This window comes from Meleagris gallopavo, chromosome 5 (genome assembly GCF_000146605.3).
Source record: "Meleagris gallopavo isolate NT-WF06-2002-E0010 breed Aviagen turkey brand Nicholas breeding stock chromosome 5, Turkey_5.1, whole genome shotgun sequence".
Taxonomy (NCBI): domain Eukaryota; kingdom Metazoa; phylum Chordata; class Aves; order Galliformes; family Phasianidae; genus Meleagris; species Meleagris gallopavo.
The window spans coordinates 17,012,921-17,032,468 of NC_015015.2; the positions used below are offsets into that span (position 1 = coordinate 17,012,921).

The following is a 19,548-nucleotide window of genomic DNA, read 5'->3' on the forward strand; positions in this document are numbered from 1 at the left end:
TGTAAATCAACAGTCACATCTAGTCATTTTATAATATATGAATTCAACTGAAAATGTTCTCAGACACCTAGGGAAAGGAGTCTGTGCAGTTATACACAATTTACATCTTGTAAGATTTTGGTATTGTATACACAAATATTACAGAAACTAGGCATGTAAATGCAATTTATTTAAATTACAGTATATAAACAAAAGTTGATCCTAAAACCCAGAATATCATAATGTATTTCATAGATCTCTAACAACTTGTTTTTCACTATCATAGAAGCATGAAATAAATGGGTCTTCTCTCCTCCCCCCAACGTTTCCAGACTGACGAAAATACTTGGAGGCAACGTCATATCTGTTACTATTGCTTTCTGTAGCAAAATCATCAAACAGAGCTAGAGACCAATTCATCTTGGCAGAGGTGCATTTTATTGGTGAAAGGAGGTCCTCTCAGGTCTCGTTACGTTTACTTTGTAAGACACGATGTAAAAATAAACTATTTCATTAGCTCTTCAATGTTTCAAACCTCTTTTCTGCTAATGATTTTGTACCTATTCTTTCAGTACCTGAAAAGGTAGACGAGGAAGAAACACACCTGTGTTAGAAAGGGATTACCACCAACTGTAATTGACTGTGTATGTCAGCACTCGTTAAACTGAAATTCAACAATAAGGTTGTGAGTAAAAAGCAGCTTCAAAGTCAACTTCTACATTGTTACTACCGTAATTTCTAACGTATTTTCTGGCACATATTATAGAGGTAATATCAACTGTACCCAAAGAAACAAAAAAAAGAGCATGGCATTAGTGGTTTATTTACTGAATTCTGTTGTATCACCAAATGGAAGACAATGATGGCTAAATTACCATTTGTACACTTCTGAAAGTATCTGATGGCCTCAAGTTGCCTGTGTTGACTATCTGAATGAGACTGTCATCTTCTACACCACCTATGGAAAAATGCAGTACTTTTGGAAGTAAAACACCTTAGTACTTGGTTTTTATTACAAGGTTACTTGGAACTTTCAAATACAAATATAGCGTAGTAACAGATGTTAAGTCAAAGGACTTGTTGTTCCGTAAAGGGGGCAGGAGGCTAAATAAGTTGCTTTTTATGAGTATCCAATGCGTTGGTAACTATAACCACTTTTGAAGAAGTATTCATCCTCCTTTGTAGAAGTTCTAGCAAAGATAGAAAATATAACACAGCTCTGCTGGTTCAGATGCATCCAAATGAGGTTGATTTTAAAAAGGTCAAGACTTTATAATTATTCCACAGAAATAGTATTAAACCACAAAAATTTTTTTTTTGTTGTTTTTCACTTTCTAGCACTGAAGTGGCACAAAGGCTGCCCAGTAGACCAGCCACTTATTTTCTTAAAATATTGTGCTTATAAACTATCTGTACAACTATTTAAACTTGCAGTAAAGAAAGATATTTAAAATGCTAAACTTTATGTACTCATACTAGGGCTGTTGCAGACCTAATTAGACACTTGTTTGTGAGCAAAAATAATCACAATAAAAAAATTAGAGATAGGCTGGACCATATCAAGGAACATATCAAGGAAAGAAAGTTCAGGTATCCTGCAAAATGTAAGAGAACCTGAAAGTATGGTAGGTAGGCAGTCTAGCCATCCACACACAATTTATCCACCTTCAACATCTTGAGTATTATGTTAATAAAGACCTACAAAACTCACAGATATTTAGAGGTGTTAATTACAAGGGGAGGTCAAACATGCAGAGAGAGACTTGTTAACTTAAAAAAAATAAAATGAAATAGTCAGACTGACCAAATGTGTGTGTTCCCCCTGCTGCCGAGGTCTCCTGGAAGCTCTGGCCCAGAGCAGGGTGTGCTCACTGCCACCTGCACAGCAATCACGGGTGGCCATGGGAAGCATTCAGCCCCCTGGGAGGTGCTCACTCTGCTCTTCTTGTCCAGGAGCCCATACTTCTTAATAGCAATAAAAACAAGAAACCGGATAGCTACTACTTCCCTTGCCCCTTAAGCACATATGCTCTGGGACACTGCATACCTTGGTCCATCTTGGCATTAGCTTTCTCTTTTTTTTTTTCTCTTTCCCCCTTCTTCTTTTTTTAAAGCAAGATAAACTATTTCTATTTCTGCTAACAGCTTGAAATTCCTCTCTTACTTAAAATACTGGCAACCTTCTCATTGAGTTCAGTGGGAACATTCATCTACTTAATCTTTCTTGGCCCGATGTTCAAAATATCTAGGTACTTAATCACTCTCTGGATTAGACAGTATCACTCAGGGTTCAGCATACTTGATATCTGACTGTGAAGTCCTGAAGATGCAGCTGTACATAAACCCAATTTTTTTTTCTGGTTTGCAGAGTTCACATTGCGACTTAGCAGTAGTTTAGCTGGTTGAAAACTGGGGGTCTCAGGTTCAAACTAGCTTCATTTTGTTGTACCTCTAAGTGAGCATTCCTTCTCAGTTTTTATGAAATGTCTGCATCGTCTTACAGGTCACGTCAATGGAGCATGTATTGAACTTGTTCTGCCACCTTGGAAGAGTGCTAAGTATAACTGCAGAAATAAAGAAATACCAGGTAAAACAGAGCAAGGTTACCTTTGAGCTAATTCCAGCAGAACAACCAGCTTCTCTGCCAACAAATCGGAGAGCTAAACTTTGTAAAAAACAGTTATATGAACTCCTGTACCTGTCTCAATATTGTGCCTCTGCTAACAAAAATGGATTTGAATGGTAATGAAGCAATCTGTCCTCTTTAAATAAACTAAGATTTGGGAAAGGAAACCTGCTGGGAATCTGAACGAATGTCAAGAAGAGAATACAGTGCTTTTCAATTAAGGAAAAAAAAAAGCTTGCAATTTGAAGTTAAAAGAAAACTGTTCTGCAATGGTTCCAGCAGAAGGGTAGTATCAATAGATGGTAATATTTTTGAAGTTAACAATTTTCTCTCTCTCTCTCTCGTATCTCCCCACAACTTTGAAATAAAATGGCCCCACTCGTGCAACACATTTAGATTTATATTTGGGTGTGTAACATACAGTCTGCATTACCTGAGTACCAGGAATTAAACTGCTTTATTTTTCCCCCCTAATTTTGCTGGCACTCGCAGACAGACAAGGCATTTGGGGTATTTCAGTACCAGCCCATCTCTAGTTATCAACAGAAGTTTGTGAGGCAAAATAGCTATTCTTATCTGTCCAGCAGCTGTTTCAAAGCTCTTTCTATGTTCATTCTGTGCCCAACTCTAGTCACTCCAAGGTCTATCAGATCTTCCTTTTGTAGATTTGGTAAATGAGTGCCATCTATTTCATTGTCCATAAATGTTTCTTTATGTTCACCTAAGTTTAGACTTTCCAACCAATCTGCCACATCTGGTTTAGTCCACAGGTGGACAGGCTTAGTTGTAAAAGGCTTATTTGAGATTGGCTGTTGTAATATTGAGGGAGAAGGAGACCTGCTGCGCCCTGTGGTCAAGCCAAATAAGTCCCCAGAGGGGGGCTGGCTGGGTAGGCTAAATACATCGGACAGAGTTGGAGAAGGAGATGAAGCTGAAGCAGAAGCAGTCAGAGAAGCAGGCATGATGTCTTTATTTATCTCTGTTGGTGAAACCACAGGGCTTGGAGCATGCCGTGCTCCTGAGGTCCTACTGTCATAGTCTGGGGACCTGCTCTGCAGTGTGATCGGCTGGCTGGTTCCAGGTCGGACAGTGAAAGTGATTGTTGTACTTCGTGTACCTGAGACAGTACTCATGACTTCTGTGCTCCTGAAATTGTAAACAGACATGGAAAGTTAGACACATCAGCTGCCGCTGGTACCCATATCAACACATGGTAAATGTGGCTTTGGAACATCAGAATAGTATAACTTTTTTAAAAGAGCAGTATCAGGTAGAAAGTACCAAGATAGCATCATTCAATCTTTCCCATAAAACTTAATCTTAAATCTTAAGCTGTAGTTAAAAACAAAATCTTTGCTTATCAGCAGATCAGAGAAACACTTTTCAGAGCACATTGTTCTTTTTTAAGGCTATAACAATCTGTCTCATGGCTAAATGAGAAACGCCTTGTGCAAATGATACCTTTTTTTGGTGGTTTTATAGACTTGGGGAACCTGCCTACTAAATGCATATGGGCACTTATTGTTACCTACACAGAGCGTCAGGAGTTGATCTGCTCTGCACTACACGGAGCAGGGTGGGTCCTTCATTTCAGTTTTAGCTTATAAGTCCTACACTGTAAGGTAACATAGCTAGTAACAGTAGCTATGGAAAGTATTGGAAGCACATTATTGACTCAGGTTCTGGATCTTTCATTTTTTTTCTAAACAGGAATTATACTTCATCAATTTCACTACAAAACTTGCGGAGACAAAATTCTTGTCACTCTGCACGCCTAGAGGTGATGTAGTTGTAATCAAGTCACTGGCACCTATCTGCTGCCTAAAGGAAATCTGAAATTACAAATGAAGCAAGCATGAAGTTTGCTGAGAGGCTCTCCTGCCAAGGCTGGTGGGGTGGGTGAAGGAGCAGACAAACCTACTTTTGTCTGGTGGCTATAAAACAAATTTAGAAGCAGATGGTTGAGGTTCAGGGCTGTTCACAAAATGCTTAAATACACAGCCCTTACATTTCATGAGACAGCTGTGCCAGTCAGCATGTGCAACACAGGATCTTTCACTGAACTTTTAGGTGCCTGAAGCTCCAGAGTTTTTCACTTTTAAAATACCCTACCAGTTAGAGACACCTTCAGCCAAGTAATTTCATGCACTTCCAGACCAAAGGATTTATTTATCTTTGAAGTGATGCCATAGACTCGAGGGGATGATCTGAAGGATGCTGTAGCTGGATTTCTCACTCAGACAGGCTGAATCCCTCTTTATCTCAGTGCCAGACTGTCCCCATGCTTGATCTGTCACGCTTGGGGCAGAACAGGCAAGGACTTCGGGGAACAATGGTAGATACAAATGCTTTTATTAATAATGCAGATTCACTACTGTGCATAAAAGAGCCAAAGAAAAAGTGTGGGTTCTGGAGCCCTCATTTTAAAGTCCTGCAGTGGAACCAGCTCAGGTCTCTATCTGAATGACTGCTTGAAGATATTGTATTAATTGCCAGTAAACGAAGTACCAGAAATGATCCATGCAAAACCACGTCAGCTCTCTCTGGGTCATGCCTCTCACCACAAGATCTGCTTTATAAACAAGAGCCTTCCCTGTGCTCCTCTGGCCTGGAGAATCACAAAGGCTTGGCTCACACCTGTAGAACACTGAGGTAGCTGAGAAGGAGGACACGGCATGTGGGGTTAGGCTACTCCATCAGATCTGTTTCCCAGTGCAATGAATGCCCATGGAAGGGGCATGACTTGACTTTGGTTCCCCATATTCTTATTAAAAGAGTGGTTAGAATTTTGATTAAAAAGGTGATGGTCCCGGTACTTCTCAAAATCTGTCCTAACCTGCTGCTCCTGTGAACTACTCAAAAAGAAGAAATACAGGCAGCTCACCTGAGGCAATGATAATGGGCTATTAATCCCTTTCTTTCATACAAACAGCCATAGTTACTTCTGGTAGCCTTGATCTGGAGACTCTCTTCAGTGGTTCCTTGGTTTGCTCCTGGCTGATGTGAGCCCTCTTCCTATCTAATCCCCACATAATTCAGCCCATAATTAACAAACTCAGATGTCAGGTAGCCTACAGCGCTTCTACACCGACACGCACAGCACACTCACAGCACAGCAAGCCTCTTTCAAATAAGGATCCAATACTATGTTATTAGAAAAGCACTAAGAATAACTGTTTGGAGAATGTACATGTTATTCACATGAGCAATCCCAATGATTTCCCACAGGTTGTTCCATATATTTCAAAGGGAACAGGGGATCTCCTTGAGAGCTGAAAGATCAGCACTTCACTTAAAACACAGTGGGAACAAGACTTAAAGCACTTTGGTCTTTGTAATTTAACAAAGAAAAGAAATGCTTGGCAAGGTTTGGAGTGCTTCCTGTGATTTGTTTGGAGCTTAATGGCTCACATTGTCTTCCAAGACCAGAGCTAAGCATTCTAACATATAAAAGCCAATGGCAAGAAACAATTCAATTCTACTAATCAAGGGGAAAAAATAGTTCTACCCACATAGCAATAGCAGTCTCGTGGACTTTAATAACACACGATCTAATTTTGAATCCAAAAAACTCTTATTTGAAATAGGTTGGGATAATTTTGTACTACTGATTGAAAGAAAGGCAAAGTGAGTTTTTCAGAGATGAAGAAATCTCTCTCCAGCCCTTTATTTGTACTGACTCTTTTACTCATGTTTCTGTACTGCAAATATGAGAAATGAGCTGCCATCCTCTGTGGCAATATCAAATGGATGATGCGAATTTATCTTCTGATATGGCAGGCGCCAGCAGAGGGTAACTTCTGTTACTTGGCCAACAGCTCCTGCTCGCTTCTGTAACTTGCTTCTGCTGCTGCTTCTCTATCGTTCCTTTCACACACTCCCTGTACATCCTCGTTCAGGAGATCATTGTCACTGCTCCTTTAAATAAACTACATCAAGGCACTAAAACAAAATCCCCCAAAGTAAACTGTGCACTATTTAAGTGTTCTGTAGACCTGTGTTACCTCCCCTCCACAGGCAGAAGTACTGGGTGAGCAAAGCAAAAGAGGCAACACTGGATTTTTTGCTCTTCCCATCAGCCTGGATCAAAGTAATGGCTTCTCGTGGCTACAATCAGTATTAAAAGATCTGTGGGCATCTAGCTTTTCTCAAGTCACGGGTTCAGGACTACTGACTGTTAAAATATGACACTAGAATGATCACAACTTATTTTAGCTGATGAATGATATTTCGACACTCGCTCAGGTTATAGCCAGTTCAGCACAAAGGCCAATAGAAACATTAACCCTTTTATCAGGAAGCTCAGAGCACTTCATTAACAGACTTAATCCTCCAGCAACACACCCCAGTTGTTCTCCACACTGAGAACACAGTCTGTGAGTCACTACACACTGTCACAGCAGCCGGACCAGTTTTGCAGTAACCACCTAAAGATGAGGGGAAATGTAACCACGGTGACTTGAGGTCACTGCTGTCTGCAAAATCACTCAGTAATCTGCAAAACAAACTTTGTGTTTTATTTCTGACTGCTGTTCTGCAGTTGGCTCTGCAGCCTTCGTGGCACAGGCTCAGCCTTGTAACAGCCACGTGAGCCTGCTGGGGCCCATGACTGCACTTCCAGATTTCCTGTCCTGACTCTTCTATTCCAAGATTCTTTTTCACTTTTTCCCTCTCTACTTTCACTTGCTGTATCAACTCCAGTGTGTTACAGATGGAAAAAAGTATGCACCTTTGTGCAACTCCCATCCATCCCCACTTACAGTTTATGTCATCTACAGCACCATTTGGTGCAGATAGCCTTGAAACTCTCAGCTGTCTTGCATTTCACAGATGATGTTATCCTGGTCAATACAGGGGCAAGCACGTTCCAGCTGGAGAGCAGGAGTGTTTTCATTGCGTTGTGGGTTTTCCAGATTTTTAATAAGAGCAATTTCTTAGGCCTTATTTGATCATCTGTTACATTAAGCATACTAAATACGTATTAAACGTACCTAAACCCAAATTTCATTTTAGGAAAGTGAAAAGTCTGATAATTATTTTAAATAAAATTTGCCCTGTTAGAATCAGCATATGGAACTAATTTGTAAACATTTGCTGCTGTAAGGCTGCACTGATGGTAATGCCCATTATGTTGTCTCATATTAAAACCACAGTGTATAATTCCTATGTCTCCAAGTAATAAGTCATCACCACAGATTGTAGGCAAGAAATTATTTTAAATTCTAAATCAGATTTGCAGGATTCAAATTCACTGCTAACTTAATATTAAAAGCAAATCAGTGAAAGATGGCATGCCGCAATAGGTCCTAAGAACCTCCCATTAAAAACAAACAAACAAACAAAAAAAACAAAAAACTCAAACCAAAAAACAGTTACAGTCTGTCTTATAAGAGCTGTTTTATTCTCTGACTTGCCAGAAGACTTGCTGTCTCTGACAAAGCTCTTCTACCATGTTGGAGAAGAAAACAGTGGGAGAAAAGGTGCCCTATATGGAGGTACTGTGGGAAATTAACTTTTTAGAGCTTTCTGTGTACTTGCAAACCCAAAACTTTGCCTTCACCTCTTGCAATATTTGTACTGTATTTTTGGATTGTCAAAGGAAAATCGCATGGTAGGAAAGTAAGACAATAATTGTCTGTTTTGGGAGAAGGTGAAGAACAAGCATTGGTATGATGACTGTCAGGATACAGAGTTTCTTATAATAGCATTATTTTACTGAGGAGAAATGAAGAATGGTGAGTGTCTGTTGCAGGTAATGCTGTTCGCTGGGTGAAGAATAATCACCAAAGCTCTGCGGGAGCTGCTCAAGAACAACAGTTTCCATGTGAATTACACAGCTGTACAGAAACAGCAGTAAGGTGCTACTGGGGGCTGAGGGCCAGAAGGCTGTCTCAACCCTACCGTTGGAGAACTGGAAGGGAAAAGGTGAAGACAAGCTGGAAAGAGAAGGGAAAATATCACTGCTTCCAGTGGAGAAAGACTCAGCAGTTACCACTGCAGCACAGCTTGATTATTTCAAGGCTAGTTTGTCTTTACTTAAGTGCTTACATAAGCACGTAAAAGTGTGCTTATCATTCCCCCTTCTCTCAAAAACACATCCTAAAAAGAGAGTTTTGGTGCACTTGAAAAATTATGTCTCCATATTTAGGTGCCTGGGTATAAGTTCAGGAATCCACTCTTAGGTGCCCACACTATAAAAACCTTTGCTGAATACCTGTCTGATGAAAGTGGCTTTCATTTCAGTTGGAGATGACATCTTATCTCTGGCTTGAGAATGACTATCATTTCTGGATAAGGGAGAGCTAATCCACACAGCATTTTGTATCAATATCAACATCAAAATCACTAAAATGCAATAGCATCGAGTGAGCATTAGGAATGTACCATGCAGAGTACTCTATGTTTTATAGTTGACATCTACTTCATGGCACTTCAGTATGACCCACTCCTGAGAGCAGCAGCCATGAGAGCAAATAAAAATGACAAAATGGAATGACTGAGATGCTGCAAAAATTACCGACAAAGCAAGCAATCCTGTGAAAATGGCTGACAAATGGTTAATGATATGAAATGAAGCTAACGGGATGACAGTAAACTGAAAAATCAAAGCTTGATAATTACTCCACAAGATAACGTGTTTCATAACCAGAATAAACCAAATGTAGGGTCAAGACCCACGCATGACTCATTGCTAAGTTCAATTCTGCCCTACCTGTTTGTTAAAATATGGGGACTTACTCACATGAAAAGCCCTTAGAAATGCACAAAAGCCTGACCACAGACAGTTCCCCCTTTAAAACTTGTTCTGCCAAGACAATACAGGTTATTTTTCCTGAAGGACTTGATCCTGCATGGTTAAGCATTCTGTACAACTCGTACATCTGCAATGAGCACTCCCACTGCCGGGCTGACATTCAGCCTGCCAGGAGGCCACACACGGATGCTCCACGAGCACAGTCTGGGAAGCAGGAGAGCCCTTCAGAATAGAACTAGCTCCTCCCTACTCCAAGCTATCAACCATTTTGGGGCGGTGATGGCAGGGCTCAGTGGTAGCTGTTCATTATTCCTTATTAGCACACGAGAGCAGAAGTGGAAGCGTGATGCTCACACTGGGGGCTGTGCTTCTCCCTCGCAGCTACAGGCTGTCCTGCATTAATCCTGCTGGCGTTATGCAGCCAGCTTGCACTATGTCGCTAAGCAACTGCTGGGTTCACAGAGCGAGCATTCCTCTTAACCTGATAAAAACCCTTCCTTCCTTTTAGCAGCTTCAATAACAGTCAGTAGCCTCTCAAGCGAATCTGTAGCCTTGCCATATTTATAGTGCAGGAGTTGGAGATGCTGCTGTGCTCCCCTCCTCTTTGCCCAGCTGTGGGGAGCACTCTCATCTCCCAGCACAGTGTGTCCAAGCCTTGGGATGGGCAATGTGACCCAGGGCAGCACATCCCAATCTTGAGTATTTGGCTCAGATAGGGCCCTGTACTCAAATGCCTCGAGCTGATGCTGTAAGGAATTTTGGGCAGAAGAGGAGGAAGTGATGGCTGAGTGTTGTGGCCTCTGATTTCAGATCCTGACTACATGGATGGACCAGATGAAAACTTGTACCTCCAAGAATCAGCTCCAAAATTTCTTAAAGTGAATGATGGCCAATGTGAAGAGAGGGAAGAGCCCATGTGATTTCAAAAGCTCTGGTCCAGAGCCTGCTGATCAAGCCCTTCACGCAATGAAACAAGCACATCCTTTTGCTTTTTCCTCTTTTTCTGTTCTTTCCCAGGCTCCTCTTCCTGGCCTGCAGCTGGTCACTGCCTCTGAGCAGCAGATGGTTTCCAGCGAAACATTTCCATGCTCTATTTAAAAATCTTCAAACTCAATGTCTCCATAAGAACCACAGAAAACTATAAATACACGGTGTATAATTACTGCTAAACCTATGTATGCTGAAAAAGGGAAGACTAGGCTTTTTTATAATGTAATAATTGAGAGAGAAATGCTGCTCAATATTGTAGAACAATCTCTTCATGATCCTCATTTGTCAAAAACATATAAGGAAGATCAATTTTGCCGGTTTCTGTAACAAGCTATTCCCAAACAATTTACAACTTAATTTACCTTCATGCTGCCCTAATGGTGCAATTGCTGTGACTGAGCGACATTTGTATATCCACTGGCTGTACAGAGATAACTCCTAGAGGTATTTAGAGCAGTTTCCTAGGCTATAACTTCATGTTTCGCAATGAAGAAATATATATTTTAATTTCATCAGGCTGCTAGTGCTATGAGCAGAACCCAAGTGAGCTTGAGATCAGTGTTACTATTTATAATACTTCCCACTACTTCTCCTTGGCTGAAGGGTATATGAACAGACCTACACATTTTTCATCACTTTTCTTTAATTCAGCAGAATCCTTGCTTTCTGAAAGCTAAAATTCCTTGCTACTTTTCTCTTACTGCCTCAAAGAAAAGGGCAAGTAAGTAAGTTCTACAATTGGTTGATGTACGTGTTATAATATGAGAAAAAAGTGAAGAATTTTAGCTTTACAATTGAAATATTAACTTTAATACTTTGGCAAGATGGTATTCCCTGATCATAATACATTATGACTTTGTAAAAAAAATGTGTCAATCATGCTATCAGGCTAGAAAGGCTGTAATTTATTTAATATTTTAAAGGTAAAGTAGAAAAAAAAGCAGTAAAAATAACGCTTTGTCTGGGAAGCATTTACTATGCATCCATGGCCTTTATGTAGGCACTTCCAAGAGCAGAACTGATATTAAACATAGTCAGTCCAGGGAGTATATAACACAACAAAAAACAGAAATTGGAGCACTTCTCCACTGTGATAATATTGCTGTTGGCCTTTTGCTCCCTCCTCCCCACTCTTCCTCCAGCTCAGAAATTGATCTTCCCTTACCCTCCCTAGTTTCAGAGCTGGACAAGGTTTGACTTCATTATTTTTTATAGCTCAAGATCCCTCTCTGTAGTTTGTAAATTCACACATTTAGGCAGACTTTTCAGGAAAGAAGTAGGATTTCAGCCAGATTTAAATGATTCCTTGTGAGTTTTTGCTTCCAAATGGAGTCACAGAATCAGAGAATTGCAGGGGTTGGAAGAGACCTCAAGGGATAACTGAGTCCAACCCCCCAAGTAAAGCAGGTTCCCTACAGTAGATCCAGATGGGTCTTGAATACTGCCATAGAAAGATGCTCCACAACCTCTCTGTGCAGCCTGTTCCAGTGCTCTGGTAACATCCTTATCGCATGTTACTATGGAACATCCTGTGTTCAAGCTTTAGGTCATTACTTGTCTCTATAGACTCTATAGTCCGTAACAAAAATTGTTTGCCAAAGCTGAGTTATAAGAATTAAAAAGACTAAAGGACAGAAAAGCAAAATAATTACCAATTGCTGTCCAAGATTTTTCTCTAGAATGACACACATATGGTATCTTACGTGATTATTTTCATTTCTCAAGTAAAGTGAATTAGTTCTGCAAATTATTTTTTGTGGCCTTTCTACTGGCATAAATTTCTTTTCACAGAAAAGAGGTAACTATTTGCTTCTACTTCTCATTTTTTTCTTTCAAAAATACAGTACATATTTACTGTACATTGCCTTGGTTATTAACTAATAAAATAATGATAAAGACCTACACTGCAACCTGGAAATAACTACCAGTATAAAATACGCAAGATAATAAAAACATATTATACATGTGAAGTCAGAGTTAACATGTTCACATGACTTAAAAGGACAAAGCCCAAGGAAAAAATTTAACTCATAGGCAGAATAAAACAAATTGAAACTCTCAGAGTCATCTGCAAGACAAGACTTACATAGATTCAAACTTAGCGCACAAGTTTTGATTGTATGCTTACAGAAGATATTTTCAAACATACATGGGCAGGGTTCAGTTGTTGTGCTAACTTTGGTTAAGACTGTCTTCATCAAGCAGCCACTGTATATCTTTCATTGTTCAGTTCTCATTGCACTAAAAGCTTTTCCCATACAGGCAACTCAATTTCTACACCAATTAGTCAAACAATACTGATAGGAATTCCAGAATTCTGGCATTTTTCTTTCATCTTTTCATCCTAAAACACATTAACCTCCATACCATCCTATGACCATTTAATAACTTACAGCTTGAAAGAAATAATGTAATGGCCTGACCCTGAGGCTTGTGATCACACTGCTTTCTGAATAAGTAATCATTTGCATTTAACAGAGCCATCCTTTCCCTAAAAGAAAATCATCTTAATGCATGCAAAGAACGGTAGTATTTCAAAGGCCAGGTTATTTATTATCCAGCAGAATAATTATAATAAAATTTACTTAAGGTTTGCCTTTTTTAATAAGCAAAATCAGCACTACATCTCTGCAAAAAAAAAAATTAAAAAATAAAATAAATATTAAAAAAAAACAATTTCTTTGATGCAGGCCAGGACAAACAATACTGAATACCTCAGTAAAAGGTCCATTTAACTGCTGCAAATTTCATGGTATTACACCATATTCCAGAGAAAAGTGGCTACATAATTACCTATGAATTTATCTAATAGTGTCTGACAACTCTAAGTACCTTTTGATATAATTTCTCTGGAAATGCATTACACTGCACTACAAGGATTGTGCTGTTTGGTGAAATGAGCCACACTTCTGAACCTATAGACATCACTACTATTCACTAGCAAGCGCTAACAATAGAAAGTAAGAACTTAAACCCAGTAAAGCTGACTGATAGGAGACAATAAATTAACCATTTAGCAAAACTACAAACAATGTAAAGTGATGCCAGAGAGAAATCTTCTAAGATGGCTTCATACTTAGGGCACTCCAAAAGTAATGTCTCCCATTTATTTCCATTTTACAACAAATACCAAGAACAGAACAACACTATTTGATGGAGCGAATTCCTAGCTACAAAACACTGTTTTTCAACATAGTCACCACTATTAACTATTTTTGCTAGTGGTGAACAAGGACCTGCATGTCTCACTCATAAAAATCCACACTAGCGGAGGTGACTCGCTGTTGCTGTCACCACTGCTGAAACGCACCACTCATTGCCTTACTGTGCTCACATCCGCTATGTGGTCTCTACAAATGTTCAGCAAGCATTAATGAATGTCAGTGTGTGGCATCTTTTTCTGCATGGAGGAATTCAATTCCACACTTTTGCTGCACACACATTTCCATGTCAGACACCACTCGGTCAGACTGCCCCTCCGCTGCCATCTGTTACACAGCGATAAAATCCAATGGAATAACGGTGGGGAGGCTCAACCTCTACTGCCATAACACCAACATCCACCTCTGACATCATGGGCCAACATAATAAAAAAGATGGCATTAATTTTGGAGCGGACCTCATACTTCACCATATGGTGGATTATTAGAGATTCAAGTAAAAATCAAATATCGTGCAGTGAATGTGAAGTAAGCCTAGACAAAAACATTTTTTTTACCTGTTTGAAGCCAAAATAAGTTATGAGACTGAACAAAAATTAAATTATCATCACATTTTGAAAGGAAAAAAATAAAGAGAAAAGTGCTACTTAAACATAAATCTAAGTAACTCACGTCAAAACAACTGACAAGCTTGTGCAAACTACCTCGGAAACTGGAGAATACTGAGAGAGCCCCTATCCTAGGATGTTGATGACAGAAACATTGGTGATATAGGAAAATCTTCCCCTCTGTAAAATTCTTTATCAGAGATTACGTGTGTAACAAGTATGTACAATAAAAGGTACATTCTTCTTTAACTTGCGTAATAGTAAAAGTTAGGGAGAGATGAAAAAATCAAGACTTTTATGGTATATTATTTGGTTATTTACATTTACCTTGTACTGAGACTTGCAGTTTTTGTTCCAGTAGGTGACTCCAATCCTTCCCCTGGCTTTGAGGATTTCTCTCTATTCATTTGCTGGAGTATTGAGTTCAATTCACTAATAACATTAGCCTTTGGGCCTGAGAGAATTGGGCTTTTCACCTCCGTCACATCCCCCCATAGCTTAGATGTCCTCTGGGGAACAACCTTTGCCATATTGGGCTGCGCACTGATGGGAGGTGGGGGTGGAGCGGGAGGAGGAATAACAAAGCTGTCTACAGTTTCTTCAATTAGCGCATCCTTGTAAAGTGCATTGCTTTTGTTGATTATGGGCTTCATTTTTGGCTTAGGAGGTACTGGGGGTTTGTCCACCAGAAATGTTTGCCCATCTGCATAGACTGTACAAGTATCCACGTTCTCAGACCCTTCCGAGGATAAGGTAGAGATGCTGGACACCGTTGAGATAGTGCTGGTTGTCTCTAAGTGATGGTCACTACTACTCCGACTGTCTACCTCCTCAATCCCAGAGTCAGTGACGTTGTCAAAGCTATCAGGGGGTGGCAGAAAGGAGGCAGGCAAACAGTTTGAAAGACCCACTTGCTTTTTACTGTCTAAAGAATTGGTTGGCTGGCTGGTGACGAATGGCGCAGGTGAAGGTGTGCCGTTTTTCCTTTGCTTAATCAAGTCCGTGAGAGCTGAAGCGGGCACCGAGCGGTCATCAGGGATGTCAAAGCTGTTGGCAAACTCTAAGGGGGGTGGTAGTGGCTCAGTAAAAATAAATTCTTCATCAATATCAACTGATGCTAAGGGTGGCGGGGGGATGCGGAAGGGCAAGATGACTGGGTCATCGACAGAGCTCGCCGCCACGATGGTTTTGCAGGGAGATGCCGGTGGCTCAGGCACAGCAGGCACGTTCAGCTCACTTTCAGCTTCCTCGCTCCCTTCTGGCCTCTCTGTCAGGGAGTTTTCGGGGTTCGGTTCCATTTCAGCTCCCTTTTCCTCTTCATCCTCAGGCGCATCATCTGACTTTGCCGTGTCCACGGTATGAACCATTAATAAGCCAGCTGACTTCTGCTGTGAAGTATCCACAATGTTTATCAACATGTTTTTCTTCTCTTCAGCCTTCTTTTCTTTCCCTGCATCTGTTTCGTACTTGTTCTCAGTCTCCTGCCTTCGTAGTGGGCCACGAGTATTTTGCCTAGTGACAGTAGCAGTAACAGGAAATGTCGTTTCAATATTGGGTCTCAGCTTTGTATCGATGTAAAGTGGTTTATTAAGGTCAGCCTTAACAGTGTCCACTTTGCCTGGAATCTGCTGTGTTTGTTCTTTCATGGCTCTGTCCCTGGCAGAGAGAGCAAGGGCTAGCGGTGAGTTTGGATCTAGCAGCTTTCCTGTGACTGGGTGAACGTAATTATCAGAGGTGGATGCATTTGTGGACTTAGCTGCCGCTGTACTGTTTTCAGTACCTTTCGTTTTGGACGAAGTATTTAATGTCCTTGCATCGCTTTGATTGCTGGGATCACTGCTATTAAAAAGATTTTCAGGCTCTCTAGGTGCAGGAATCGGAGATGGTGACATAAGCTGCCTAAAGCCATCTTCACTACTAAACATTGCTTCATCAGTAAATTTAGATTGCCTCATACGTGGTGTTGGTGGTGTTAGTCCAACATCTTCATCTCCTAGGTCTGTGGAGAGGAAGGCCGGAGAATTACGCCTCGCTTCCAGCCGCTTTTCCCTGTCCCTCACTGCTCCAGCAATGGCTGCTGCAAACGGACTGCTGACACCTAAACTGTCATCAGGTCGGAGTTGCCCAGGTTGTTCTGAAGACTGAGGGTCAATTTCCATGCTACTCCCTTGGCTGCTCTTCCCGCTGCTGCTGGTGGACGGCTCTTTCACAATAATTGTGGGGATTGGAATAGAGCAGGTCTTTTCTGGACTATCTTCAACATTGGATTGTTTAACTAGCATCCCCTTCCGCCTTGCTGGTTTGGCTGGTACATAAACTGCTTTGCTTGCAATCTTCCCAACCTCAGAATACGGGTTTTCAGGCATCTGACCTCTCTTGTTCCTGAAATTTGCCTGAGCTGTGGCACTCCGACTGTACAGGTCCTCAGAGTCCAGAGAGTAGCGGTCCAGTTCTCGTCTGTAATAGATCCCTTTGTCCCTTATCATTGTTCCCACATTTTCAGGCCTAACCAAAGAAATTTTTGCACCTGAATTCTGATTAAATGGAGGTTTGATAGTTCCATAGCTCCTTGACGTTGGGGATTTGGGAGCGTTGTACAGAGAGGGAGAAGGTGGTGGTGGTGAAGGGGGTAAGGACTGCGGTGGTGGAGGGATATCTTCAGAGGTGTCAGGCATTGAAAGACTTCTGGTAAACTTCAGCATAGGAGGAGCCAAAAACTGCCGTTCTTCCTCTGTTATTCCTAAAAATCAGAAAGCGTATTAAAACACTGCCTTCCACTAGAATCCCTCATATTGTACCATCTCTGTATCCAGCCTAAAATTCAAGCGCGTAATTCACATGGCGCGAGGCCTGTATGAAATTACAAAAATGGTCTTTTGCCTCATTCAAACAATAAGTGTTTTTCTCGTTGAATTTCCAGAGACCAGATGCCAGAATTAAAAAGGATGCTACAGAATTTTAATTAAACTGATCATTGATGTGTAGGCAAGTGTTTTGTTTATGTATCATCAAGGAAGCTGTAGAGAAGCACATTTTCTTCCACAATTATTGAGCAGGGAAGACGTTCTGAGCAAAAGAATAGCTTATGCCTGGCTCTAGCAATTTCCAAATGCATAAAATAATGCAACTTAGAAACCTAATGAATTTTTAAGATGCACTGAAACTTAGCAAAGGGACTGGGAAGATTCTACTGGGAAAAAATCATACGGGTTTATTTCAAAAGATGACATTACATTATTACAAATATGGCTTTTAACATAAATAAACTCGACAATGGGAGAATTTAGAAGGCCAATTTTACATCAGTGTAATGTGTTTTAAATTGAGAAATATCACTACTAAGATTACCCAGAACAAAACAAGTTCAAATTTGATTTGCTCTTTTTTTTTTCTTCCCTATTTTGTTTAATCATTAATTGACACAATTCTTTGGAATGAAATGGAAGTGATGTTTATTCCCTTTGATCAATAGGGATTACTTTGTAAATGACTACACAGCATTACAACACTTTTGTCTCAACAGCAAAATAAAAATGAATAACATTTTGCCCTAGGTAATACTCTACAATAGATTTGTTTCTTTTTTTCTTTTCTTTCTCACTATTGTTTCTGGTTAAAGGAAATATTTTAAAGAAAGGAATTAAATTAGAATTCCATAACACTTGCCTACTGCCATTAAAGCTATATGTAGAAATTAAACAAAAACTTTTTCCAGGAACTTTTGTATGAAGAAAAAATAAAATCATTCACTGAAGTAAAGGTGTTAGAGAAATATGCTTTAAGAAAGAAAGTACAAAAAGAGGTGAATTACTAAAAGAGATGAATAATGCACAAATTAACTATGCATGAGGAACATTTTACCTATAGATTTTTGTCTTCTCATTGTACCCCGAGGTATACCCAGAAAAGGACCTTGTGGACTCCCTGGTACAGTGGGCGTCATCACAGCAATACCCTGTCTCTCATACATAGACTATAAGAAAGCAAACAGAAGAACCCACAAGCATTAAAGAATGCAGAACTTTCTCCCACAGGTAAATAACTGTCTGCTCACATCAACTAATCCACTACCTAACCCTCTTGGAATTCTTATGGAGAACAGCAAATTTGCTATTCTTCGAAGAAGGATGCAAAGAGAAGGGGAAGGCTGAGATTTACTTATATCTTAATAAAATGACAACAGTTGTAAGTAGATTTAGTTGAAATTATTTACAAGGCAATATGTTAAGTTTACAGCACATTCGGTGTGCTGCGAGAAAGGAAGCCTGAACAATTGCATTTCATTTCACTCACTTCCAAAACATTGCCACACATTGCATGGGTATTTATGTTCACTTTGCACCAAACCGTACACTCTCTTCACTACTAAGTGACAGATCTACTCCCTGGGTCTTGCACAGATGGTGCCTTGCACAAGGTTACACAGGAAGACATATTCTCACCTAGGAACTGCAGAACGTCCCCTGAATCCCAACGCACTCAACTGCCCTTCAACATAGGTTATCACACAACTCTGTTTTCTGTCATGAAACAGTCTCTATTTCCTTCTTTACTAAGCTACTGAGAACTCCAAAGTGCTCGTAACAAGGCTGGGGCTGTTTCAGAGGGATGGGCAATGGAAAAGTACATCTAAAATGCAATAAAAACAATTATTTTTTCACACGTAAGTTCTGTAAAAGCAAATTCTACAACTATGGAATCCAATTGCAGAGATCTGGAAATTAAATTTTTACTACCTACTACAGTATTAATGTCAACTCTTCCCTTACAAATCATCATATATTATTTCATCAAGATATTATATAGGCCATTAGGAACAATAAAAAATATGAACTTGTAGAAACCTTCACATTAGTGGAAATTGTGTGGCTGCACTAATTCTGGCATGAAACTGCATTAATGTACTTCAATTTTCAGTGACTTCTTTTTTGTTTGGCCTTAGTTTTGTACTGACACTAGAACTTACTGTTATCTCACTGGCTGACATTATAGACAGACTAAGGTCACTTATTTCTGTTTCAGTAACACTGAGACAGCAATGTTGTTGAAATGACAATCTCAGAGTAGATATAAGAATATAATGACAAAAGTTTTTAGGAGCCCAGAGGCTCTTCTGTTAAATGAATTATTATCAGAAATATAGATCAAGGCTACAAGGTAATGCAGCATGAGCACATAATGCATTATTTTAAATTCATTTCTATAGTGTTTGAACTTTGTACACTAGCAAGTACCATTTCCAAACAGATTCAGAAGTGAAAGTAGGGCTTCGTAGCTACCACTCACATTCATATCTGTAGCTGAGGGAAAACATCTACTAGAAGGCCGCTGTTTAATAGTTGCCACTCTTGAATCCACAGTTGCATTGTCTGCAATTCTTGATGGCTTGGAAACTGGTACTATTTCATCCACCTTATCTGTAATATAAAA

At 40.0% G+C, this 19,548-nt stretch overlaps 1 protein-coding gene across 1 annotated transcript in view; it reads right to left on the bottom strand.

Annotated features, from left to right (window-relative positions):
• Positions 1-2,082: 2,082 nt before the first annotated feature.
• The window catches only part of SHANK2 (SH3 and multiple ankyrin repeat domains 2), a 333,770-nt gene continuing 316,304 nt past the window's right edge, over positions 2,083-19,548 (bottom strand). The window contains exons 21-24 of the mRNA XM_031553489.1: positions 19,405-19,535; positions 17,980-18,091; positions 14,446-16,858; positions 2,083-3,751 (exon numbers count right to left, since the gene is read on the bottom strand). Coding sequence (XP_031409349.1) covers positions 3,178-3,751; positions 14,446-16,858; positions 17,980-18,091; positions 19,405-19,535 — 3,230 coding nt within the window. The 3' untranslated portion in view covers positions 2,083-3,177. The remainder of the gene's footprint in view (positions 3,752-14,445; positions 16,859-17,979; positions 18,092-19,404; positions 19,536-19,548) is intronic.